General features: G+C 40.9%; 4 protein-coding genes across 9 annotated transcripts; 1 reads left to right on the forward strand and 3 right to left on the reverse strand.

Moving 5' to 3' along the window:
- Nucleotides 1-42: 42 nt before the first annotated feature.
- On the forward strand, nt 43-1,247 carry trappc2 (trafficking protein particle complex subunit 2). Of its 3 annotated transcripts, none has more exons than XM_061286839.1 (5): nt 43-173; nt 348-458; nt 536-678; nt 773-860; nt 935-1,247. In XM_061286839.1, the coding sequence occupies exons 2-5, from the start codon at nt 366-368 to the stop codon at nt 1,031-1,033; spliced, it is 423 nt and encodes a 140-aa protein (XP_061142823.1). In that variant the 5' UTR covers nt 43-173; nt 348-365; the 3' UTR covers nt 1,034-1,247. The 3 variants fall into 3 exon arrangements, with proteins under 3 accessions (XP_061142823.1, XP_061142822.1, XP_061142821.1); XM_061286838.1 differs by having other exon boundaries at nt 133-173; nt 299-458; XM_061286837.1 differs by lacking the exon at nt 43-173 and having other exon boundaries at nt 180-458.
- A 653-nt stretch (nt 1,248-1,900) lies between these two features.
- On the reverse strand, nt 1,901-4,224 carry rab9a (RAB9A, member RAS oncogene family). 2 transcript variants are annotated; one of them, XM_061286836.1, is made up of 2 exons: nt 3,612-4,224; nt 1,901-3,158 (listed from the first exon to the last, which is right to left on the reverse strand). In XM_061286836.1, the coding sequence occupies exon 2, from the start codon at nt 3,137-3,139 to the stop codon at nt 2,531-2,533; it is 609 nt and encodes a 202-aa protein (XP_061142820.1). In that variant the 5' UTR covers nt 3,140-3,158; nt 3,612-4,224; the 3' UTR covers nt 1,901-2,530. The 2 variants fall into 2 exon arrangements, with proteins under 2 accessions (XP_061142820.1, XP_061142818.1); XM_061286834.1 differs by having other exon boundaries at nt 1,901-3,177; nt 3,612-4,222.
- Nucleotides 4,225-4,439: 215 nt separating this feature from the next.
- Nucleotides 4,440-11,490, reverse strand: egfl6 (EGF-like-domain, multiple 6). 3 transcript variants are annotated; one of them, XM_061286830.1, is made up of 13 exons: nt 11,171-11,490; nt 9,720-9,826; nt 8,874-8,966; nt 8,664-8,783; nt 8,467-8,586; nt 7,802-7,936; nt 7,606-7,728; nt 7,244-7,306; nt 6,587-6,829; nt 5,564-5,632; nt 5,384-5,479; nt 4,945-5,207; nt 4,440-4,866 (listed from the first exon to the last, which is right to left on the reverse strand). In XM_061286830.1, the coding sequence occupies exons 1-13, from the start codon at nt 11,242-11,244 to the stop codon at nt 4,759-4,761; spliced, it is 1,614 nt and encodes a 537-aa protein (XP_061142814.1). In that variant the 5' UTR covers nt 11,245-11,490; the 3' UTR covers nt 4,440-4,758. The 3 variants fall into 3 exon arrangements, with proteins under 3 accessions (XP_061142814.1, XP_061142813.1, XP_061142815.1); XM_061286829.1 differs by having other exon boundaries at nt 5,564-5,635; XM_061286831.1 differs by lacking the exon at nt 7,244-7,306 and having other exon boundaries at nt 5,564-5,635.
- Nucleotides 11,491-19,023: 7,533 nt separating this feature from the next.
- LOC133159396 (toll-like receptor 8) lies at nt 19,024-25,047 on the reverse strand. The gene is made up of 5 exons (XM_061286350.1): nt 24,889-25,047; nt 21,013-24,062; nt 19,958-19,992; nt 19,469-19,579; nt 19,024-19,375 (listed from the first exon to the last, which is right to left on the reverse strand). The coding sequence occupies exons 1-5, from the start codon at nt 24,889-24,891 to the stop codon at nt 19,350-19,352; spliced, it is 3,225 nt and encodes a 1,074-aa protein (XP_061142334.1). The 5' UTR covers nt 24,892-25,047; the 3' UTR covers nt 19,024-19,349.
- Nucleotides 25,048-25,055: the final 8 nt, after the last annotated feature.

The raw sequence follows: 25,055 nt of genomic DNA on the forward strand, positions 1-25,055 counted from the left end.
ACTACATATTCTGAGTTATAATTGTATGATTAGTGTTGTTTTCAACCACCACTAAAATAATTGATCAAAAAATATTACATGGGTATAATTTTTGCAGACTACGTGATGTGACGTCATCTACATGCGCCAGCCATCGCTGCATACCGGAAGTTTCAAGAGTAGGTAAACAAACGGTGAGTTTTTCATTTTTATGATATTACCTTTCAATTTAACTCACACATACTATGTTGGCACTGCCTTTCGTATACGTATTCATTAACCAGCAATCGTTTGTATATGACTGTCGTTATTGTGCTAGAAAAGACGCTAATCTTGCACTGTTTCGCTTGGTGTGATTCTACTGCAAGGAACAAGCCGTCAAAATAATGTCTGGCAGTTTTTACTTTGTCATGGTTGGTCATCATGACAACCCGGTGTTTGAGATGGAGTTCTTACCATCAGGGAAACCTGACTGCAAGGTAAGGTGTTCCTAATAATATAAGTATATGTCGCCACGATGCGTACAATTTCAGTGGGTTTATTTTTTTGACCATAGGATGACCACCGTCACTTAAACCAGTTTATTGCACACGCAGCCCTGGATTTGGTGGATGAAAACATGTGGCAGTCTAACAATATGTATTTAAAAACGGTAGACAAGTTCAATGAGTGGTTTGTGTCCGCCTTTGTCACTGCAGGACATATCCTTTACTATGTTGTTGTGTTTCTCCTCTCCACTGCATGCAGATTGTTCATTGATTGTGGTCGAATTTTCTTTAATTACTTTTGCCATACATATAAGATTCATCATGCTTCACGATGTGAGACAGGAAGATGGAATCAAGAACTTTTTTAATGATGTGTACGATTTATACATTAAGGTTAGTCGTCTGTTATCGAATGGCTCTCTAAATAGAGTGTGTGAGTTATTCATGTGGATTTTTCTGTATTTCAGTTTGCAATGAATCCATTCTATGAGACCAATGCACCTATCCGCTCTACAGCTTTTGAGAGGAAAGTACAGTTTCTTGGAAAGAAACATCTTCTTAATTAACGATGTAATTTTGCTGTCTGCGTTGTGTCTTGTGAATAGTCACATGGACTGTACACGCATTTCATCTATAAAGCATTTTTGTAATATTATGTACATAGCTGCTCTGCATTAATTGTACTCATGCAAATCGGGTGAAAGTTGGCCCGTATACTATCAAAAGCAGGAAGCAGCCTGTGTGTAAAGGAGTGCCATTAAAGGCGGAACACCGGTGTGACACCTGTAACTCATTTCTACCACTTTGTTTTGTTGAAGGTAATCCTCTAGTCCTATAAACAGGAATCAAAAACCGGTTCTTTTGAGAACCAGTTCCCTTTAATTTGCTTCTTGATTATTATTATTGCCTGATGATAATTATTCAGCTAAGTATTTTTGTTCTTAACTGAGCGGCCACTCCACCCTAAACTGATCTCCCCGTGTTGGAAACTTGAAGTTACCAGGGCAAACAAATGCCTAACTCACAAGTAAATGTTTAGTTTAAAAAAATCTAAAGTTTCTTCAAAACTGGCAGTAGTTTGAAGAGTTAATTTTTAAAACAGAAAAGTCCAACTGTTTAATCTTTGCTATCAGCCTAAAGTGGAGCCCTGTGGCTGTTACTGATGAGTCCATCAATAGTCATTCTTATCTTGTGAGTCGATAAAACCTTTGAAGAAAATCTGCCTTTAGATATTTCCAACCCCCATCATCACAGTGGTACTTAAGTCAAGCCTTTCACATCTTGGTCATGCCTCAAGGACTAAGTTGAATATGAAAACCGTGGAGGTGAATAAGTTCTTGGTAGCTTTGCTTCCTCTCAAATGTTTGAAATATGTAGAATAACATCACCTTTAAATCCAATCCACATATTTCTGCAATTTAAGAGTCAAAGAATTCAGTTCATCCCAGATGCTTTATTTGTTGGTTGGCATATGAATAATGAACAACAAATGCAAGTATTAGCATTTTATTTCAGTTTTGAAAAAAAAAGCAACAAAAAAGACCTTCAACTGTAAAGCATAAAAAAATCAACAGACACAATGTCCCCCAAACCAAAAATCAAAGGTGCTCTTCAGCAATAGCCACAATTGCATCACTACTTTTCTCTTAATTTCTTGTACGAGTGAATAAAAAAAAAAATGCAAGTTTCCACTTTTAATGCTTATTAGGGAGCATTTGTACTCTGAGAACTTAGTAATAATCAATTCACAAGGCAAAAACGTGCAAATGTGTCAAAAATCAATTGATTTGTTAGTAACATATGTGAGGAATAAGAAATAATGCAAATCTAAATATTAACACGATCTTCACATAATTGCACTCATCTACAGATCGGCATGTTTTTAGGTACCCACACAAAGCTAATATGAAATACAGTTAATTCATTCTTAAAATGTGACCTTTGAACTCAGTGCTTTCGTAATTATATGTAGTAAGACACACTTAGTGCTTCCCCTTTTCAACTGAACTCATCTGTAAGCAAATCCTGATTATTTACGAAGGTTGTGGTGAGCAACTTAGATGTTATGAGCAGCAGGTGGCGGCAGAACGAGGCTTTCTGTGGAGCTTGATCGTGTCTGTTGGGATGAGGTGGTCCGCTCGCTCGTCCATCGCCAAAACCCTACGCACCGCCTCCTCGAAGGCCACCGCTACATTCGTGGCATCCTTGGCGCTGGTCTCATAATAGGGGTGGTCACCATTCTCCTGGCACCACCGCCGGGCCTCCTCGGCGGACACTTGTCTCTCGCTCACGTCTAGTTTGTTGCCCAGCACCACGAAAGGGAACTTCTCCGGCTCCTTGACGTCAGCGTAGTAGATGAACTCTTTCTTCCAGTTGCCCAAATTGAGGAAGCTCTGGTTGTCATCGACGCTGAAGGTGAGCAAGCAGCAGTCGGAGCCTCTGTAAAAAGGAGTCCTCAGGCTACGAAAGCGCTCCTGGCCGGCGGTGTCCCAGATCTGCAAGGTGACCTGGTGGCCATCCACCTCCAGGTCTTTGTTGAGGAACTCCACGCCGATGGTGTGGAAAAGGTGCGCGTCAAACTTGTTGGTGACGTAGCGGTTCATGATGGAGCTCTTTCCCACGCCGCCGTCGCCCAGGAGGATAACTTTCAGGAGAGACGTTTTGGTTGACATGGCTGCTCGTGGCAAATCACTGCGATGAAAGGGATGACCTGCTTAGAAGATGCAACATGTCACTGCTTTAATGAACAAACATAATGCTATAGTATTTCTCCAGGCAAACTACATTCGGGTCTGGTCGCCAGTCGATCACATCAAACACATGAAGACAGACACCCATGCTGTCTACACCTAAGTTGGGTGAGTAATAGTACACAATTAGTGACTCACGTACAAAAAAACAACATGAAAATGCATACACAAATGGATACCACACCTTTCCAGTGCTAAACTTGCCATTTATGAGCAGTGTTTTATAAACTACATTGCTGGAAACTCAATTTTTATTGAAATACACGTCTGGTTCTTTCTGTGGCGGAGTAAATCCAATAAATGTCATTGGCTACTAAATGCACAAAATAATTTTGATACAAGAAAACGAATCTTAAATACAATCACGAGATGTGATAGCCGGTTGCAGACTCACCACTGATTGATTTAAGCTTCCTCCACTGGTCCAGATCATGTGGTGCAGACTCTGCTACTCAGTCACATGCTCGTTTGTTCAGTCTCGGTATGGACGGCCATGTAAGCTCCACTTGCACTGCCTGGTAAATGGTTGGCAGGAGACAGCGACTTCAGCTGGGCAGCGCGCAATGGACCTTTTAAAAACCTGCTAGGTAGAAATGCTCCCAATATGTAATTGCCTCATACATTGCCATAGCTGTGACGTGGTGTGTAATGACGTGCGTACGTCGTATGTCGATGACATACTGCGGTAGAGGAGAATTAATCCACAAGCTATTTGACAAATAATAAACAACAAATAATACCGCAAGACATCCGCACAGCTGGGGTTAAGAAGACAGACGAGTTTACTTCATTGCAAAAACGCTACATTGCAGTTCGATCTATTGAGCTTCCGCGCCCCGTTTGAACGTAAAAAGAAAGAAACGTGCAATGTATGTGTATTCCATCTTGCCTTTTTTTTTGTGGCCCGAGATCATCAACGTCAAGTCGTTTCCTGGTCACTCCGCAGGCTCGATGCTACCGCCGCTAGCCTATTGGGATGCTAACGACAGCGATCCTGCAAGCAATGGACAGCCCCGGTCACGTGACGGAATAAACCAATCAGCGAGCTCGGCTGATGAACACGCAAAAATAAAAAAACTCATTTGGACATATGTAGATCATGTGCAAAACTACCTTTACCTGACTGGAGTGCAAAGGTGCATAATTTAAACAGTTGTTTGTAAAGTTGCATAATTTAAACAGTTGTTTGTATTCACGGTGCAGCCACAATAAGAGACAGGGATAGAAAACAAGAAATTTAATGTAAAACTACAGAGAAATGTGAAAGCAGAATTTACAGCAGTAATGCACGATTTTTTTTAATCATAGAAACTAGCCTGTCTTCAAAAATCTATTTGTAGCATCACGTTTCAAATGACAATTTTATTTCTTTCAATTAAAGCAATCTATTATACATAATGACTGAACATGACCAAGTGTTGGCCTTTCGATGTTTTGAGATGTTTATAAAAATCAGGCCATGACATTTCAGCTAATATGCAATCACTGATTCTAAGAACGGTTTTGAAACATTGTTGATATGTCTTTGACACAGGTGATTCTTAAAAGATCTGAGATTCATCTTCTTGACACGGCCCTGAGGTCAAGACTACGTTGTCGAGCCCGATCTCCCCTCCAACGCCTCTTCCGCGCTGAGCTTCAAAGATGATCTGTAAGACATTCATTGATGACATCAGTAGTGTTACCTTCTGATCCATATTATTACGCAACATCGCCAAATGACTCACTGATTGTGGTGCTTCTTCTTTCCAGGCCACAGTGAGGAGCTCCATCTGCCATTCCTGATTCCTGCTGCGGCTCTGCTCCCAAACCGGGTAAGCGTTGTTATCCAACAGCACTTTTAGCGTTCCCACGTTGTGACCCACGACACGGTAGTTGAATGTCAGACAGAAGCTGCCTTGCGTGGTGCGATCACTGAGCAGCAACTTGAGCTTGGCCACGTTCTCCTGCTTGCCTAGCGGACCGCTCATCGACATGTAGTACTCAGCACCTGAAGAATATTTGTGATTGTGATTTACTAATGAGCAAAATCGCCATAGTTGCCGTTTTTATTTTTTTTCACATAAACTGTATTAACCAGCGCCAATTATATTATGTAATATGTTAAAACTCCCTTCCATCTAATAGACTAGTAATCTCCATCTACTATTTTTAAAAATTCATTACCTCTGCCATGGTATGCTACGCTCCAGTCCATGTCATCAGTCTTGTCTTGGACCCACTCACATGCTCCCTGGTCAAAATTGCAGTCCATGATAAACTCTAGTATAAAGAAAGAAAAGCTTGATTATGTTCCCAGTTATCAGATAAAAACTCATTATGTAGTAGAAGTGTCAAATCTCATACCTTCCTGAAGCGGCGCTGTTTCGAACGGTTTCACCTCTTTGGCTGGACCAAAAACGGATTCAAAGTCCTCTGCTGCGACATCGAGAGATAAATAACAACTGTGTATTGTGGTCTACATACAAAATCGATTGACAACTTTTTTTTATGTGACTTGAACATTTCCAAAAGCCATACATTGTATTTCAACCAGCAAGTTTGGACTTGCCCTGCTGTCATCATGTCTTGAGTGGGGAGGAACTCTGACTTTTGGATACAGCCCCCCAAGCGTTTAAGAGCAGGCGGCTTTCGACATTCAGTCAAGTGACAGCTGGACTTATTGAACCCGAACACCCTTAAGTGGTCTAGTGTAGTGAAAGATCTCCAGTGCTGATGACAGACCTTCCTGCAAGGAGTCAGTCTGTTTGCACAACAGCTGTTTTGGGGAAAGCGGAATAAAAGGCTTCTTAACCTTCTCCCAGGGTATGGGAAGTTGATCCAGGATGACTTGTATCTCTCAGGTCTTACTTGCCAAGAGTATTAAAAAAATAATCTCCGGTAGGTGATGGATGCCTTGAGGCCCGTCTCTCGCTAGGTAACGTCTTTCACAGACCTTGGCGTTTTCCCAAAGATGACGGGTGAAATGCATCCGTCCCAATTTTCTTGAACCTATACTTGTTCAACGACCTTAGGCCCAGCATTTATAATTTTAGTCATCTGAATGATTAGGGGTGTGCCATTTAAGGCACCTTTCGATTCGATTCGATTCAGGGCAGTATGATTCAAATATTTAACGGTTATCACAATATTGTGGTGTTAGCTTGAATTTCTGAACGCACTTTTTAAATTCCCTTTAGCTTGTTGCTTTAGGTGCCACCTCAAGCTAAACAACTTCCGCATTTAATAATCATGCACCCCAATGGCATCGTAGCCCATGTGATCTCATGTCATCACAAGAAATGCAACAATGATGGCCAATGTGACAAAATATGAGCAGAAAACAAGGAGACATCCAGTTAGCATTTACACAGAACTGAAGCCACTTACTAAAAACATCTCCTCTCGGATTGAGCTGGTTGTCTTCCTCTTCTTCTTCCTCTTCTTCAGAAAACTTGTCCACTGGTGTCCCCACAGTTGATTCACCAGTGTGTAGCTCTCCATCATAGTCAAAAGACTGCGGGTGGATTTTCTCAGGTGGGGTCACAACTGGTTCAGGGATGATGTTTTTGATGTCCTCGTACTCAAGTTTACCTCCCAGATTTCCGGTTCGTTCTTCGTAGTCTGGTATAGCTATAGGGAAGAGGAACTAAATTAGCCATGTGGGATTTCAAACATGTGGGAGGGCTTTCAGTATTTCACCAGATGGTATGCATCGGAATACCTTGCGCACCACAAATGACAACAAAAAGTCAAGACTGCATACATTAACAATCACTAACATGCAGTTCAAACTTCAGATTATGAAATAAATGATCATTCATTACCTGGTTACGAAAGAGTTCAATCACGGCAATATTTGTACAAATGTCATGCAGCAGTTTACAAGCCTGATGCCAAACAGGACCTGCTGTGAGATAACCACCAGCAAAGTCAAGATGACTTCTCGGAAGGAGTTGCGGAAAAGCAGGCGATTAATTCATTAATGGAGTTGCCGGGCAGGGAGGTTGCAATGAAAGCAGCGTCTCGGATTCCGCACAGTCTCACCATTGAGGACATGATCTGCGCTGCCTCTCTTTCCATTCCATGACCTCTGATAAAACGGCTTGACTATAAAAAAATGAAAGCACCTTCATTCACGGCAAACAACCTCTGTCTTTCTTCGTCTACCATCTGTAAAACTTTACTGGCTCTGAAGTGCAGGAAATCAGACTGGAACTGACCGCTGATGTATTAATACTCAAACTAAAAATATGCAGCCGTAAAAATGCCTGTCGGTTCTGCGGAGTGTCAGGGAAAGAAAAGCATCTGTTGTTGGACACCGGGTGAAGATTTAGGACATCTCGAATGGAACCTCCGAGACGAGTCGGTTTGTAATTCGGTATCGTGTATCGTATCCGGGATCTCACCGGAGCATTCGAAGCCATTGCCTCGGAAGCCTGACTTGCACCGGCACTTGTACGATCCTTGAGTGTTCAGACAGACAGCTTGATGGCTGCACTTGTTGGTGCTGGATGCACACTCATCCAGATCTGGAAATCAGAAGAATTTGTACTTTTCCGACCGCAGATCTTTTTCCTGAATATTATCTTTGATTTACCTTACCGACACAATCGTATTTGCCATCGACATATTTCAAATCGAATCCATCGCGGCATTTGCAGAAGTAGCTGCCGAATGTGTTCACGCATTGCCTGTTATATGGACAAAGGTTGCTTCCGGTAGCGCATTCATCGACATCTAAAGGGAAATCAAACACAAAATGCAGAATCACTCGACCAATCAGAGTATCAACTGGTTAAAAGTTGTTTCCTTCTATTGATGTTCATGTGGACGCACTATTTGTCCGGAATGGTAACTTGGCTGAAATGAAAACATGTACAACATTTTTTTTCCCCCAGTTTTTGTTGGCTCTAAGTAGGCTCTGAAATGTCTCCAACTCCTTTATCTGTGCCCAAGCCAAGTTGGCTCTATTTTAACTCAGAAAGCGTAGTGGAACTTCAAACCTTAATTGCCTCCCTCTGATTTACCAGCCAAGCACGCAATAGCCACAAATTAGAAATTTTATAGCGTTGTCCCTTACGCATAAAACTCCCTAATACATTGGAATCAAGCCAAAGCCAATTCCTTCCCCCCTTTGTATCCCGAGTTTCCTCTTCTTGTCTTACATCCTACTTTGATCTGTCTTTGGTTGCACCATATGTTAGACTTTTTTTTTTTTTTTTTATAAACAACAGTTTCTTTGCAAGTGTTTTTTTTTTTCTCCTCACCTACGCAAGTCCTCTCATCTGGTGCCAATCGCAGTCCCACCGAGGGGCAGAGGCAGCGAATCTCCCCCTCAACTTCCTCGCAGCCGTACTGACAATGAGCGAGTGAGCAGGTCCTGGAATCTAACATGCACAGTCAGCAAAAAAAGCAACAACATAAAAATCCAACACATGATGTGCAAAGACCTGGTGGGACTCACTTCCGCAAGATCCATCGGGCAATAAAGTGTACCCGTTGAGGCAGTAACACTTGTAACTGCCGTGGGTGTTCATGCAACGATGTTCACACGGGCGAGGGATCAAGCCACATTCGTTTAAATCTTCAAAAGAGAAAGAAATCATGTTTTTCATGTCTCCAACTGGAAGCAGTGCTTTACAATCCAATCTTTTGAGGCGGAATGTATATTCACCCTGATTGCATGTTTTTCCCGTGTATCCCGGGTAGCACTTGCATTTGTTGGGCCCGACGCAGTCGCCGTGCTTGCAGCCCGGCTCGCACTGGGCTGGAAAAACGTTTAGCGTGAAGAAGCAGACAAATATTAATCGTTGGAAGGTGAGGAAAAGATGGATTATTGTCAAACCACAAATATTAGGCTTCCAGTTTGGTTTAAGAAACTCCACTTCACATTCTTTTAGGACAACAATGGACTTTAAGGAGCATGGAATATTCTTAATACAGACTACAGAGGCTAGCCAGGCGGAATTTTGCATGAGTTTTGTGTAATCACACAATGACGAGGCTTCCTATGGTTAGATAATTAGCTGCTTGACAATGTCAGTGGTAGCATCTGGAGTGCGTATAAAATACTTGAAAACAGATGGCTCCATTTCCCCCATTCTGTTTCGGTGCCATTCAGCTCAAACAGTGACTCGGGGAAAAAAAAAAAAAAAAGTGATACCTTTTCCAGGTTGTCCCAAAAAAAGATTTTGTTGGTTTGACGTGGTTGAGGTTTAGTTCTTCCACACCAAATTCCAAATCCTTTTTGGGACTTTCCTTGTTCACTGAGGCGATGTATGTCTATCGTGTTATGTGTCTCGTCACCGTGGGATAGAGAAAAACGTAATTTCGGTCTCTTTGTGTGTTGTGACATGTGGAGAGATTGACAATAAAGCTGACTTTGACTTTGACTTTGACTTTACCCAGACAGTCCCACAAAGTTGAGAGCATCCGATTGTTCAGAATTTATAGATAAAACCCAGAATTTGATTCTTAGACCGATCCCTGATTAAGATTAGAAGGCTTTGACCTTTCTTACCCTCACACTGGCCTCTGCGATTTTTCTTCCATCCATAGCAACACTCCAGCTTCCTGCCGTAGCGACACACACCTGGTTGGCTTCCAGTGGAAACTTGTCTCAGCTGCCTTTATGGAAGAGCAAAGAGAGGTTCAAGGTAAGATGTGTAATCTTATTGTCAAAAACACAATTTATGGACACTTTGCTTTTGCTGCTTAGATGTTCTTTTGACATTGAAACACGTGTAGCTTGGTAGTTCATGTAAGCATGTCCAACATGCCATTTTTTAGGTTAACTATAGCAGTGGTGTGAAAACAAAACATCTGCCTACATGTTCCCTTCGGTGATAAAAGTAGGATTCCCCATGGAGCAGCAATCAGTTGACAGGATGTCGGTTATAGAAAGTGTAAATCACCCTAATCAGACTCTTCCTGCTTCCTGCACCTTGACGCTTTATGCAACATCTCATTACCCTCGGCCAAGCACCGAGCGTACGGTTGCGGTTCGTATGTTCGGACATGAAAGGGCAAAACTAGATTTGGGGTTTTCCTTAAATGTCATTTTATTCAGCAAAAGTATCGGTACTTGGTATCGATACCGGTGATAACACAATAGTTGAATTCTTGTACTGGTATTGGTCTGAAAAAAAAAAAAGTGAGAGTGGCGTTGAACATCTGTAGAGTTCTTTTTATTTTATTTTTTTAACTTTTTTAATTTAGAGCCTCTACTGGTTCTTTGTCCAGCCACATTTTCTCAGGAACTTATCCTAGCAACAGTTAAGCATTGACTGTGCATTATTGCAAAACTTCAAATGGTATTTCGGATACAAAATGTCCTGGACGTCCTTTTATCCTCCATGATCTGAAAAGTTGGCACTTACATTTCAAACAGATAGACAAACAAACCCGAGTAAAGTGCGCCACGGATTTTATGATCTTGGCGGATGTCGACGTTCCATTCAGTGATATTCAAGTGTACTCTGTTTTTTTTCAGCCGGCATCTTCCTCCACTCCTGTGTATGTCAGGCATCACATTTAAAATAACGAGAGATTGCATTACACTTGTATATTTATACCCCGTAGTAAAAGAAGTCCTTTTACACAGAGATTAAACATCTCAAGAATGCATAGTAGGATGAGTCGCTGGGAAGTTTTGACACCAAATAGACTCGGTTTGGCAGTGGCAGGCAGCAAACCCCTTGAAAGCGGTCTCGGCTCCGGTGAGACTCAAGGAATCCGAGACAGGAGTTAAATTAACCAAAATAGCCCATGGGAGGGTGACAGGTGCCCTTTAACTTCCTTTGCCCCATTTAACCAACTGTTGGAATGCAAACATGCAATTATAATTAAAATAAATGTGAAGAGGGTGTAAAGATTTAAAACAGGCTGGGTTTCGTGGTATTGTTAAATCAAATATATGCTGTTAAAAAAAAAACATTTAACTCACAAATGGTCAAAATGCTTCCAACTCACCTTCGTGCTTCCGCATCTCGAGATGAGATGTGGAGCAGGAGCAAAAGTGCACCGACGACAGTGATTGGAGTCATCGCTGGGAGTTCCCGGACTGGCTTTTGTGTTGCGGTTCTCTCTATAGCTCCCGTGCAAGAGCAGATCTCACACTTTTCTATTTGCACAATCTACGCTGTGTTGCATTTACTTCCACAACAAAGGCACCTCCAGGAAAGGAAAAAAAAAAGGCTTTCTCTTCAAAGCTGCAGCACTACTCAGTGTCCCATTATTTGCTCTTTCCTCTCTGGAAATATAGAAGTGAGGAGCGCTAGGGTGGTTGTGAAGTAGGGGTGGGTGGGTTAGTGGGGTGGGGATTATGTCTGCTCACTGAAACCCAATACACATACCACATGGAATTCCTACTGCAGGTCTGCAAAGAGAATGAAAACAACTCAAATTGATCCAGTTTTTGTCTTACCTGTGAGAACTTTATCATGCATTAGCCTGACCTGTATAGGCGTCACGTGATAATCAATTAATTGTCACCCCCCCCCCCCCCCACTCACACTTAGGCCTCTCATAAATTATAAGCTGTCATACGTCAACATCTGCTCCCCTCAAACCTCAATGATGAATGGCTTTATGATTTAATGGTAATTTGGTAACCATGCAGCTTCATTGATCATAGTTGTTGTAAACCACATAATCATGTAAACTAGGGAACTGAAACTGATTCAGAGCCATCAACATTTGTTAGACTTGCATTGAAGCCCTGGTTAAAAAAAAAAAAGAACAAAAAAAGTCGTACGTCTCCATGGGCTTCTGTCAGCCTTGACCCTAAATTGACCACAAGAGGGCGCTCCAAACCGGTATTGGTGATTACTAAAGCATTAAAAGACATCTGGACCCCTAATTTCATGTTGCCAAAGTTCACTTCGAGTATAGCTTGGTGTGGTACAGCTGTCAAAACCATCAAAAACGTACTATCTCTGACCGCTGATATTTCACTTAGTTTTAATGGGGAACATTAAAATGGGATTTGATAGTTTGACAATATGCACCATGTGTTCATTTTAATGCACTTCTTTCTTCAGTATAGTTTCAAATGTGACCATTTTGGAAACTTAGTTGATGAAGCAAAAAGGTTCCCATTTATGCGTATCCAACCTGTTTGCTTATTATATTGTTGCTTTGAGAATGTGTATTGGACAGTTCACTGTTAACCAGTAGGGGGAGCCCTGCCCCAATATGCAAGAAAGCATCCAGTCGTTGGCTAAACAAAAGGTTGCAGCTCTTTGTGGAAATCGTTGGCAAATATGAAATTGAATGAGAGGCTTAATTGATCTGTTAGAGCTTTTGTACTGATTCTGTTGTAAATATTGTACAAGGCTGTGATAATCAGTTGATATGCTGTAGTGATATATTTCATCATTCATACAGTTTTATTTTTTTGACAGAAAGCTTGTCACATTAAGAACAGTTCTTTATGTATCGTAACTGTCCAGTGAAAAACAGGTATTTTCCATCATAACAACAAAAAAGTGGTGATACTTTTTCAATAGACAGCATCGATTTGCTTCAGATAATTTGCTTTATTGCAAACATAGGCGGCCATTGATTGTGTTGTTTCCCGTCACTATTTCAAAAGTGTTCGGTAGGAAAACCTCTAATGCATCTGCTATATAATGCAACTCTGTGGATTTAAAAATGCATGTTGCAAATAATTATGTAGGCCTTGTTAACCTAAACATTGCATCGTGGGCACTCCGCAAGAACTCATTCCGACAAACGCAGTAAGTTAAATAGATGCCAAGCTTTCAAACAATAAGTTCTAATTTGATAACGCAGTGAAAGGCGATATCGGACTCCCCATTCCTCAGTCAACGTGGAGACACGCTCATCCACTCAGAGTCATCAGGAGCAAAGCTTTTACTATAAAAGGAGACGCATGACAGTTGATGGGTGACTTTGTAATACGCATACGCAACCACATCCTGCCCTCAGCGGGCGATGACACGCACGGTCTGCAAGACGGACTGAAATAAGTATGTGCTAATAAAATACACTTTGAGCTTATGTACTTTCAGCGTACACTCGTTTTTATTTCCTTCTAAGTGGGAAAAGTTACACTTTGATTCATTTGTTAGTTGGCTATTTGGAAACATTACAATTAAAGCTATTTCCAATTGCAAAGTCCACCAAATGGGGCAGTGACCTACCAGAGCCAGCAAATGGTGAAAAGGACATTCTACGTGTTAAATTTTGTTTAATACAAGGGGCAGGTTTAGAATTGTTCCAGCCAAAAAGAGGTATTCGCTCTACTGAGTGCCTTTCTTGTTCATGTGGAAAAAGTCTGTTGCGCAATAGTGAATTTGACTCTACTATGATTGATATCTCCAAAGGACTGTCAAATGATGAGGGATCAAATTTGATGAATCTGTAAAAAATCCTATCTGGGTTTGAATCTTGTGGAATTCCTTTGTGATTGCATGTTCTTCTTGTGCGTGTGTGGGTTTTCATTTTGTGTGTGTTGGGGGGCATTCATGAAGAAGCCAGACAGACGCCCTGTTATTTTTTTTATTTTTTTCATCGGATTTCCTGGTTCAAAATATGATTGTGGTTTATTATTTTTGTCTCAGACAACGCTAAGCGGTAACATGACTTCACTTTTTTTTTTTTTTAACTTGTTATAGTGATGTTGGTGTCAAGCGTAATGCTGACCTATCACCTCACTACAGAACAGCATGAACCGTTCACTTCCCTTTTTGTGCTTCCTGCCGCATCACGCACGGCACATTGGAATCTCAAAATCCGAACGCCCCGACGGTCACCCAAAAATATGCCTCACAAGTTGCACAGAAATAATAATTGAATCAAATTTCATGAGACTTAGTTGAGTTTATTTCAGCAATAGAAAACAATTCACTCTTGCATGTGCATCTAGACCAAAATTCTTGTCGACCGGGATTGCGCAAACAACGATAGATTCACTATGACAATCAAAGTGTCTCGGAATGCAGCATTTAACCCGTTCATGTAATGTTGGAATCAATGTGGCTACATTGTTCGGTTTTAACTTTGTGCCCATCAACTTAAGCCTCCTGAAAATGAAAAGAAAAACTTCATTTCCTGTTTCTAGCTGGGGCTGAGTTTGTTGTTATTGCTAAACTGGGTAGTATTATCTTTTTAAAGTTCAAATTTTTAATAAAGATCCTATAATGGACCGCCATTCCATTCCGGTGCACTAATGCAACTAATTTTGCACTGTATTTATTGTTGCATAGAGGGCCATGCAGATGGTAGTCACAGGCAATAAACTTTGAACCCAAGTATATTGTGACGCTTGCTTTGCACCACCCCCTACGCGTGCACGCAAGAAAAAAAACAAATATTTCTTCAAGTATTTGCCATGCGCTGCGCCCTTCTCGTTAAGACATGTAGAATGCAGACATTCTTCACCAGGTCTGCTTCCACACGCCAGAAATAAAAATCTTGCCTTAACTGAGATTAACTGAGAAATAGGTGCGCATTATGACATCATTTGCAAAATAAAAATCCCTTTAACTGAAATTCAAGATCATCACCGCCACTCTTAATTCACCAGCTGTACTTGACGTTTCATTTACCGCTTTAAAAGTCACTTCCTGTTTCGCAACATGGCTGTGTGCAAGTGCAACAGGGTGAATGACTGAGTTGTCTCGATTTCCAGAACAAGCTTGCACCATGACAGGGTTGTACTTATAGAAAGCTGAAAGACATAGAAACAAAACACAAATCTTCAGTTTGATCCTATGTGACATTTTCTGGCTGAGACTAAAACAGATTCATTATATTTCTATTCATTTGAATGGAAACAAATGACTTGGTTCTTATCCATTATGGTTCACAAACAGATTTTCAGACTGAAGTTCATGAATTGCGCTTCTATTACTATATTTGTGCATCATAACTAGAATGTTATCATTCCTACTTTTCATAAATCACTTCAAGACTGCTTTCAGGTGCAATAAAATCATTGAGGTCACACACATCCAGCAAGCAACCTATCACCATTTTCTACAAAAGCCTTTCTTCTCTTAGGAGCAATCACATGATTAAATCACTCTTGCAATCTTTGTCTTCCGCCTTTTGCACACACTCAGCTCACTTCCTCTTGTCTTTCTGGCGCGTTCAGTGCCATTGTTTCATGCTCAAGCTTGAGTTTGCTGGAGTCTGACTTTGCACTGTGCATACTAGATGTGCATGGAGACATTAGTGGGGGGTTTGCTTGCCACGTTCACAGCTGGAGAGCTACTCAGCACACCAGGCTGATGCCTCTCTCTCCCTCTTTGTGCTGAGAGGTTGCATGCACATGTCACTTTGAATCACACTACACTACATTGCCGCCGGGACACATCTGCCTAATTCATACTCGGATTGCAAAAAAAAAACCTGCAAGAGCAAGTCAAAGAAGCTGCGCTTGTTAGCCTCTCACCAGCTATGTGTTGCAAAATAATTTCTCATAGTCATAGTTTTGGGGGTTTGAATCGTGGTGCTTTGCATGTTCTTTCTGTGCCGCTTTTCTTCAGCTTCCTTCCACATTCCAACAACATTCATGTTAGGTTAACTCAGTGCTTCTCAATTATTTTCTGTTACGCCCCCCCCTAGCAAGAAGAAAACTATTCGCGCCCCCCCTCCCCACCGTGACTATCCTAACTTGTCTTGTAAGTCGTAAAATGTTGCACTGTCGCAAACGTGACAGAAGTAACAATGAGAGCGCCACTGCCCCCTGCTGTAGTAAACGCGCAATTACACTTTATTCTAGTACTGCCAAAAAAAAAGCCTGTTCCCCAGGGTCACACGCGCCCCCCCAGGAATAGCACCGCGCCCCCCAAGGGGGGCGCGCCCCACTATTTGAGAAGCACTGGGTTAACTGTTGACGTGAGTGTGAATGATTATTTTTCCTATTCTGAACGTGACCAGTGATTGGCTGGCAAGCATCCAGGATTTACCCCTCACCCAAAATATGTTTACCCACACGAAATGTGAAAAAATTAAATAAATGATACATTGAAGTATCGAGTAAATAAAATGTGTCACATTTGACAACTAAAGCAAAAAAGTTTATGGTGGAATAATTCTGGGCCCCTTGTCAAACGACGCTAGCGGCGAGTCTGCCAGAGGCTAAATAGCAATAAAGCCAGGGAAGAAATAAAACACATGTGTAGACGCTTACAAGACTGATCCCTGCAAATGGGGTCTGCGGAGCTCTCACGTGATGCAGAGTTAGGTTGTTAAAATGATTTTAGTGTATCATTTACCATTGTATCATTTCCTAAATAATGTGTGGCCCTGATGATTGCATTCCGCTTTGGTTTGTTCCTCCTTTTTTTTTTTTTACTACTTTCTTTGAGCTTCCTTTTTTTTGGACCACCATGCCTCACCTAATAGCTGCTTGTCAAAAATGCTTCACTTATGCTTCTCAAAAAGAATTGTCATTGTATTCTGAAGATATGCTAGCAAGAGTGGCACACACAGGAAGCCGTCTAACTTGTTTGTTTTCCGCTTTTGGTCACATGATGTGACACATATAGCGGGTATCATCTTCATTGTTTTAGTTCTAATCCATTGTTGTGTAGTGTAGAGTGTTAGATTTTAAAAAGTGACTCTGTATGTCTGTTTGCAGCTTTTTTTTGGGGGGTGGGGGAATATATTATTCTTTATTCATTATTTTATTCATCTATGTATACAATTTTAATTGGGAGCCTGACAAAATTTGATAAAAAGAATATTCAGGTGCTTGCTTGGCGGTTCATGGGAACAAGAATGATTTTGGCAATGTTGTCATGTGGAATTTGCAAAGAATGTGGCATAATTTTGGGGGCGTGGTTTAGCCAGAGGCATAAAGATCCAGTCTGTTCGCTTGACAGCACAGGTTATCATATCCCTAAAAAAAATCTTTTTCGATTTTTTTCGAAATCCTGACATATTTTCTGCAAATAAATGGAAAAAGAAACAAACATACTAAAGATAATCCAGTAATGCAGCAATTGCCAGTATTTGACTTAAGTGGAGGAAGGCCTATGGAAAAATGATCCCAGCCTCCATTTGCACTATATACAAAGCCAATGTTTTGCTGGACTCACTCAGAGTGTGCTTGGATTGCATTTACTTTTAAGAAAAAGCAGCTTCTAAGCCATTTAAAGACTTTTTTTTTTTTTTTACAAGTTGGAATGATTCAGGGCTTCGGAATTTTCCTCCCTTACTTAGCTAGTTCTAATGTTTCACATAACTCAAAGTCCCTTAGCTGATGTCCTTGCTATGCACTTTGTTACTACAAAAGCCACCAATGCAAGTAGGAGTTTTTTTTGTCCATTATGTTAAACAGATAGGAACAAAAATCTTGAATTAAACCAGATATAAAGCACAAGGAATGTTTTAGTCACGCAAAGCCATTGGAGTGAGTGGATTGGAGCGCTTCACACCCTCAACTTTTGTGTCCGCCGATAACACAATAGCGGCAGATTTTTCCCACCGAGGGTTTGATAATGAAGACAAAGATGAATTGTTCTTTTTGTGGCGCAGCGTTAAAAAGCGACAGCATAGCTCAGTTTTGGATTTCAATCAGTTTTGCAATATGCCGCAAATATCTGGTTCGTCTTTCGTGCATAAATAAATGAATTGGATGTGTCAAATTGAATGCAGTTCAATTTTTTTCTGGCCACCAAGTGAAATCCAGCTGTATTATATATATATATATATATATATATATATATATATATATATATATATATATATATATATATATATATATATATATATACACACACACACACACACGCGTATATCTTGGTGTCCTTATTGTGCTGTTTTTTTGGAGTCATTTCCTTTGTATGTGTTTGTCTGACTTCCTGTTCCGTTTTGGCTGCCAGCCCCTCGCTTGCCATTCAAACAGCCTTCAAAAGTACAAAACAATTTTGATGAGCTCTGTTGTTGCTCCAGCTTCCTTGTTCTAATTTTATTCCACAAATTAAATTGAATAGGGGAATTTTGTTGTCTGTGCGACTTAGAAAATTGCTTCATAATTTTAAGAAAGTTTATTAAACTACAATTAATTGGTGTAATCAAACTATTATTGTATGTTTGATGATTTGGAACCGCACCTCCAACATGCCTTAACTCGAACATACATTAGCTGTGCTTGCGCAAAACCAAAAAACCCCGGAGCGAAGGTTTCTTGCAATCAGCTGCCCTGCAAACCACACCAATGTGTTGGGTCTTCATAGAACTTTTCTTATTTTTATAATGGCAGTACAGCTACTAGCCGACTTCCTGTCTTATGCAAACTAGCTGAGTAGTCAGTTTAGTGATTATCAGTCCATATTTATACATTGCCATAGCTTTGTACTCAAAGAAAGGTTTTGGTAACTAAAATTATGAGGTTGACAACTTTGATCTTATGATAAAGCTCTGTGCAAATTTATTTTAGATTAAGCATATTACAGGATCTTTGTAGAGATTGCAGCCGTGACTACAGGAATGGTGACAATTTTAAGTAGAAATGTTAATACACTTGGGCTCATACCATCACAATTCTGACTTTAGATGCAGTCCTCACAGGAACAAAGAACGGAAATCTGTGTTCCCACTGAACAGCCCAAGGCACAGCTGCTAAGAGGCCTGTTATAGTTACATCATCAAATGCATGCACATGATGCAGCTCTAACTTTGCCTCGAATAAATGTACCCTCCCCCAAAAAACATTGCAGAATAATTTACTTCAAAGCTTTTCATCAAATTATGAGACCATTATCTTGTTCAAATCTGCTAATGAACCATTTCCCTCTCATTCGCCTTGGAAGCTAAACCAAAAATTTGAATCAAATCCAGACACATCCTTTATATATATTTTTTTAATCTGCATATTTAACAAACAGGTATTCCAGATTTACAAAAGACAGATTTCTGTGGGAGCATTTCCAGGCATTGCAGAATGGTGATGTGTAAACCAATCATCATAAGGCGTGGTTCTCTTCTTCCTACCCCAAGGAGATGCCTCCACAGAAAAAAAGAAAAAAATGACATGTGGACCCGTGTGAATGAGCCATTCCTCGACTGTGCCCAAAGGTGATTACAGCCAAGTGACGTGATGGCGTTGGGCCAGTCATTGCAGATAGAGTTCAGCCGAAGGGCTTGTGGAATGTACAGCACATTGGGTTGCTCTTTACGCAGACTTCTCCTGCTCGATGACTGCAAAAAAAGAGGACAAAAAAAAACATTGGCTCAACAATTGATGTGTAAACGAGATTTTAGTCTAATGGGGCGAAAAAAAAAGTCACGCACCCTCTTTGGTCGGCAGCGGGTTCTTCTCTATGGTCTCGGTCTTTTTCAGTTTGGTCTTGTCAAAGGTTGTGACTTCCGTGATATCTGGTTTGTCACTCATGGTGGAGTTTACTTGAGGGGAAAAAAAGAAGAGAGGTTTCTTTATCTAAAAATCAAGATCTGGACAATCTAAGGAAGCAAATCATGTGACTTGAAGACCTCGAGTTGAAACGTATAGATGCGGAACCAACGCCCTTTATGGCCGCTCCATAGCAAAAGCACGCTCTTAAAGCCCCTCCAGACTATACCGACACACGCACATCTCAAAACACGCATATGCTTCATCTTGTGCATAACTAACGGCGACTTCGAGCAAGCTTAACATTAGATCAAAGACGCATTTATGAAACTGATGTACACAAAGGATGCAACGCCATACATCCAAAATGGAAAGCACAGAATTGAAGTAGAACGGACCCGTTTAAGGTTAAGAAAAAGATGCGAACTCACCAGCTGTTGCGCGAGGCAGGAGACAGACAACACGTCAAATAGTGATAGGAGAAGTGCCCTTTACTTCCGCTAGTTTCCTTTAAATACGATGCAGTATGTAAATGAACCATGACGTCACCACACGGCTCGTTTTAAAAAGAAAAATGCATTTAGGATTTAATTCTGGAGTCAATACTCTCTCTAAACCCGAATCTACTCTCTATACCGTTTATTTACGTATTTATTTTTTATTTTACAGCAGCAGTCAATTTTTTTTTTTAAATTCTCAGCTGTGCATCTGTATCCTCCTTTTGTCGGAATTGAATCAAAGATTGTGTTCTCTGCATTTGCATGAGAGGAAATGATGTTATTTCACGTCTAAATAGTCACCCGAATAGCGTTTGAGGTTGCCAAACATTCTCCAAATGAAAAGCGTAACATTAGCGACGCTGTGTGGTCGAATGGCGTAATGGCGGCGTATTATTAGTACATTTCATAGATTTTTAATTCAGGTACTATACCCCAAATAAATGTAAATAATAAATAGATTAAATGTATCCACTTAAAGTGGCTGACAATTACCCTACATTTGTATTGGTTTGTATTTACAGTGTACATTTATTGAGTAGATTCTATAATATATTTTGTAAAAGTAGGATTATTTTACAATTTTTTTAACGCTTGTTTTTTTAATATAAAATATGTAGTTGGGGTATAAGTTACCCATACTTTTATAATTCATTTTCTTTCTAAAATAATCAGATACATTTTACATGAATTCAAAACCCGTTTTTTTTTTTACCTACCTACTTATAATTTCCCATCAGTTATCCTTCTTTTTTTTTTTACCCAGTTCTTATGCAGGTATCAAGTAAAGGAGACAGACTTGATGTGCAGGTATTTTTATTTATTTTGTAGCTATAATTCTGGCTTGAAAGGGTTAAAAAAAGGAAGCACAATTAGAATATTATCAAGATAATTGCAAGGTATCAATAGTGTCTTCACAAAGCTCCCAACATATACCATTCCCTCGCTGTCATTGGAGAAAAAATGGCGCTCGAGAAGGACCGCATCACCTATTGGTAAAGTACATGGAGTAGGTCTTGTTGTACATGACCTGATTGTCCACCCTGATGACGTTGCGCAAGTTTTGCCAAAACCATGGCTCCGCGGCCGCTGTTTTAGGCCACTCCACCACACTTTTGCCACACAACCTCCTACGGAGCCGCAGGAAGTGGGAATGCTGCAGCACGGGCTCCAGCATCAGCAGCACGATCACGTCCTCGTTCTCGTCTAGCAGCCGTTGATGGGCCAGGTACATGGCCAGCCGGAAGACCCCGGTCTTAACATAACCCTCCGTCAGGACAAACATGGTTTTGCGGCTCTGTCGGATGCTCTGAAGGAGATTATCCATCAGGGGCACTCCAGGAATCCAGTCCCTTTGCTCCAGACACAGAGGAAGATGCTTTTCGCCTTCCTCTTCCAGCTTCACCCTCAAGTTCGTCATCACCCACTCGGAGACTTGTGGATCTTTTGTGTCGTAAGTCACGAAAGCGTCATAAAGATTGGGGCCCGACTTCAAGAAGTGGTAGCCCATCAGTTTAGCTTTCGTGTAGTGTAGAATGTAGAAAGCGTCCCAGTAAAATAAGTGCGCACTCGTCACTACAAACATGAATCCAATGATGAAAGAACTTGAAAGCAACCAGAGAAAAAATGCAGGACTGCCATTCACACACTGGTAAATGTCAAAATAAATGAGCGCGTGACCCTTCTGGTTTTCCGGCGCTTCGCATCTCACATCGGTTGTTAGTCGGGGGATGCGCACACCACTGGTTTCAATCCACAGAATGAAGTCTAACATGCGACAGGTGCACTGAAACGGGTTATCTTCCAAGTATAGGTTTAGTATCGGCGAGTCGGGGCCCCTTTGGAAGGTCGATTGATTAATGAGGCTCAGTTTGTTGGATTTCAGAGAGAGAGTCATGAGGCTTTTGGCGCCTTTCAGAAAGCCATCATTCAACTGGAAAATGTTATTGTGACTCAGGTCCAAGCTGGTCAACGTGAACTGAACACTGCAGTCCATACCTGTAACATCCGATATGGCATTGAAGCTCAGGTCCAGACTTTGAAGCTGAACAAAATGACTTAGCTTGTCCCATCTGAAGCCTGTCAACAAATTGTGACTTATACGTAACGTGGTCAGGTTTTGGGGTAAATATTCATAAACACGATCGGGAAGTCGGATGATGTGATTATCGGATATGTCCAATATGGTCAAATTGATTAGATTTCTGAAAAGCGTAACGTACGAGTAATCCCCTTCTTTCCATAGATGCCCGAGACGGTTGCTCCGAAACTGCAGTTCCGATAACGATTTACTATACATTTTTTTTGTCGTCAACGTGGAAATGTAATTTTGACTCATATTCAACACTCTCAGAACAGGCAAATTTTGTAAAAAGTGTAGATTATGTGTTATACCGTAGGCTTGAAAGTAGTGAGAATTGAAACTTAAGTCCAGTACTTCTAAGTTTTTCAGTTCGTTGAAGGCATGGTCGAAAGCCAGATCGATCTTGTTGTATGACAAGTCCAGATACTTCAGCGTCGGGAGGAAGGAGAACTCCGTGCCGTTAAGCGCCGCCGAAAATCCGTTGGCTGAAAGGTTAAGACACGAGATGTTGCCGTAGCCTTCAAATTGCCGCGGGGAGATGAAGAACAAATTATTTGAGCTGAGGCTCAGTACTCGGCCAGAATTGTAGCACTCTTGTTTGATTAACTTGTGCGTTATCTCAAAGAGTTGCGGCTGGCGCTCCCTGATCTTTGAAATGGAATGGAGTCCCATACTTGAATGTTCCTCACTTCTCACCTTCGTCGGATATAATCGGTTTTCAGCAAGGTTGATCATTTTCAGGTTTGACAATTTTCTAAATATGCTGGAATTGGAGTGAATGATAAAGTTGGTCTGCAGGTTCAGCGCAGACAGGTTTTTCAGCTCGAACAGAGGTTCAAGTGACTCTGCTCTGAGTTCCTGGAATACTAAACCTTCTAAATGCAAAATTTGGAGTGACACTAAACTTGAGAAATACTTGGAAAGACGTACTGTCTGGGGATATTCCTGCAGTGCAAAGTTGAAAGACATATCTATTTTTTCGAGTTTAGGGAGGTATTGAAAGAACGTAGCCTCCCCGGTGATTACTCTTAGCAAGAAATTAAATGAAATGAACAGTTGTCTAAGTTGCGTCAGATTCTTGAACCAGGATGGGTTGATGATGGTCAGTGAGTTTCCTGCCAGACTCAAAATTTCTAGCTGGGTGAGGTTTTCAAAAGCGAGCGCGTGGATGTAGAGGGACTCGTTTTGACAGGGAGCACAGGGATAAGGAGCGTTTTGACATCTCGGACAGTTCCCTGCCAAATTGAGTTCTTTTAATTGATTCATGCCACGGAAGTCATATTGCGATATGCGCTGGATTTGATTGGATGACAGGTCTAGCTTGAACAGTGATGAAGGCAGTCCTTTGGGAACTTCCGTTAGGTTGTTGAAGGACAGGTCCAAATTCTGCAGTTTGGTCATTGCTGCAAAAGTGCCTTCCGTGATGTTCAAATTGGTCCCGCAAATGTTCCAGTAGTAGCAATTCTTGCCTAGCGATAGCTTGGTCACATTTGTCAGTCCGATAAGGCTGCTGTTATCCAAAGACAAAATCTTGTTACTGTTTAGCTCGAGATCAACCAAACCAAGAGGCAATGTGACGGGCACTGCCTTCAGGCGGTTGCTATTCAGCTGTAGCACACGCAGGTTGCTCAAATTTCTGAACGTATTGTCATCAATCTTCACAAATTGCTTCTTGTTTGCCTTGCTCAGGTTGATGTGAGTGAGATTCGTCAGAGTGGCAAAGGAAGAAGAAGGAATATCACTGATTAGATTCTCCGCTAAGTTCAGCGTTGTTGCGTTACTTGTTATGCCAGTCGGTATTTTTTTCAGTCTCTGCCTGTTGCAGTTAAATATGACTTCTGAGGTATTCAGAGCCTCGACATCACAAGGGAACTGGGGTAACATCCATTCTGGTTTGCTCGCCACAGGCCCAAAACAAGCACAGAGCAGCAGCAACTGTATCCAAGTTGGGGCAGTCTGTAGATGAACAACAAAATTAAGTCAACAAAAAGAGCTTGAACGACTTCCTGACCTTAGATTTCACCATATAACGAATACCTGTATGAGTAGTACCAAATTTATCCAGCAGACACCAGTGGTGTCCGCCATTTTGTTGTGTTTTGCCTTTACTAACCTTCACGAGGGCTTAACAAATAGTTAAATGAAAAAAATTGAAGAGTTGTAAAGTTCAAATTACAAATTGAATCTAAAACTATATATTTCCAACCTTTTAAATTGCAGTTATACACGTTTAAACATTTTAAGTGAAAAGAACAGTACTTCCCCTTGAACTACAGTGGCATATAGCAAGTGTGGCATAAATAAAACCCACACAGTCGAACTTCCAAAACCATACGCAATCCGTTGTAAAAATATATATATATTTTTCTCCAGAAGATTTTATTCCAGATTTTATGTTATGGTATAACTGAAAATAACACTTAGACTTGACCATGCAGCTGATAATACATCGCTGATACATTTTTAACAATAAAATGAACAGGAGAGCATAGAAAGTAGTGAGAGCTATACACTGACGTGATTGTCGCATTGCTATATGAGAAGCACTTTGTTTACAGCTGCAGCAATTGTAAAATGCTCTATCAATAAAATTTGGATTGCACTCTATTTTAGTCAACACAGGAACTGATGCATGTGCCCCCCCAAAGATGAGATTTATTACAAAAAGTTCCAAGATTGGTAGAAGAACAAAAACAATTCAAATTTCTGCCCTTGTATAGCTTGGAGGAGACATTTAAAACTTGAAAATGTAATTAAATACATTTCGATTAGTTACACTCACCATTGCAAATGCTTCACCGATCTCTTTGAATTTCCAAATGCTTTAAAGTGGTGTAAAATCTGGAGACTATTTTTGGTATTTATTGAATAACCCGCATAGACGTCGAGCTTCAGACAGTTTCCTGCATTGAGCACAGAAAAAGAATTGCAGAAGTGCATTTGTTTCTC

The sequence above is a fragment of the Syngnathus typhle genome, linkage group LG9 (assembly GCF_033458585.1).
Source record: "Syngnathus typhle isolate RoL2023-S1 ecotype Sweden linkage group LG9, RoL_Styp_1.0, whole genome shotgun sequence".
NCBI lineage: Eukaryota > Metazoa > Chordata > Actinopteri > Syngnathiformes > Syngnathidae > Syngnathus > Syngnathus typhle.

Coding starts and splice junctions, on each gene's coding strand:
- LOC133159396 (XM_061286350.1), bottom strand. Junction 19,993..21,012: donor TCCATGTACTTTACCAATAG/GTGATGCGGTCC, acceptor TATCACTATTTG/ACGTGTTGTCTGTCTCCTGC. Junction 19,376..19,468: donor CCCGCTGCCGACCAAAGAGG/GTGCGTGACTTT, acceptor CTTTTTTTGCAG/TCATCGAGCAGGAGAAGTCT.
- trappc2 (XM_061286839.1), top strand. CDS start 366: ATGTCTGGCAGTTTTTACTTTGTCATGGTTGGTCATCATGACAACCCG. Junction 679..772: donor TCCGCCTTTGTCACTGCAGG/ACATATCCTTTA, acceptor TACTTTTGCCAT/ACATATAAGATTCATCATGC. Junction 861..934: donor TGTACGATTTATACATTAAG/GTTAGTCGTCTG, acceptor TCTGTATTTCAG/TTTGCAATGAATCCATTCTA.
- rab9a (XM_061286836.1), bottom strand. CDS start 3,139: ATGTCAACCAAAACGTCTCTCCTGAAAGTTATCCTCCTGGGCGACGGC.
- egfl6 (XM_061286829.1), bottom strand. CDS start 11,244: ATGACTCCAATCACTGTCGTCGGTGCACTTTTGCTCCTGCTCCACATC. Junction 7,937..8,466: donor AGATGAGAGGACTTGCGTAG/GTGAGGAGAAAA, acceptor ATTTCCCTTTAG/ATGTCGATGAATGCGCTACC. Junction 6,830..7,243: donor CGCAGATCATGTCCTCAATG/GTGAGACTGTGC, acceptor TCTTCCCTATAG/CTATACCAGACTACGAAGAA.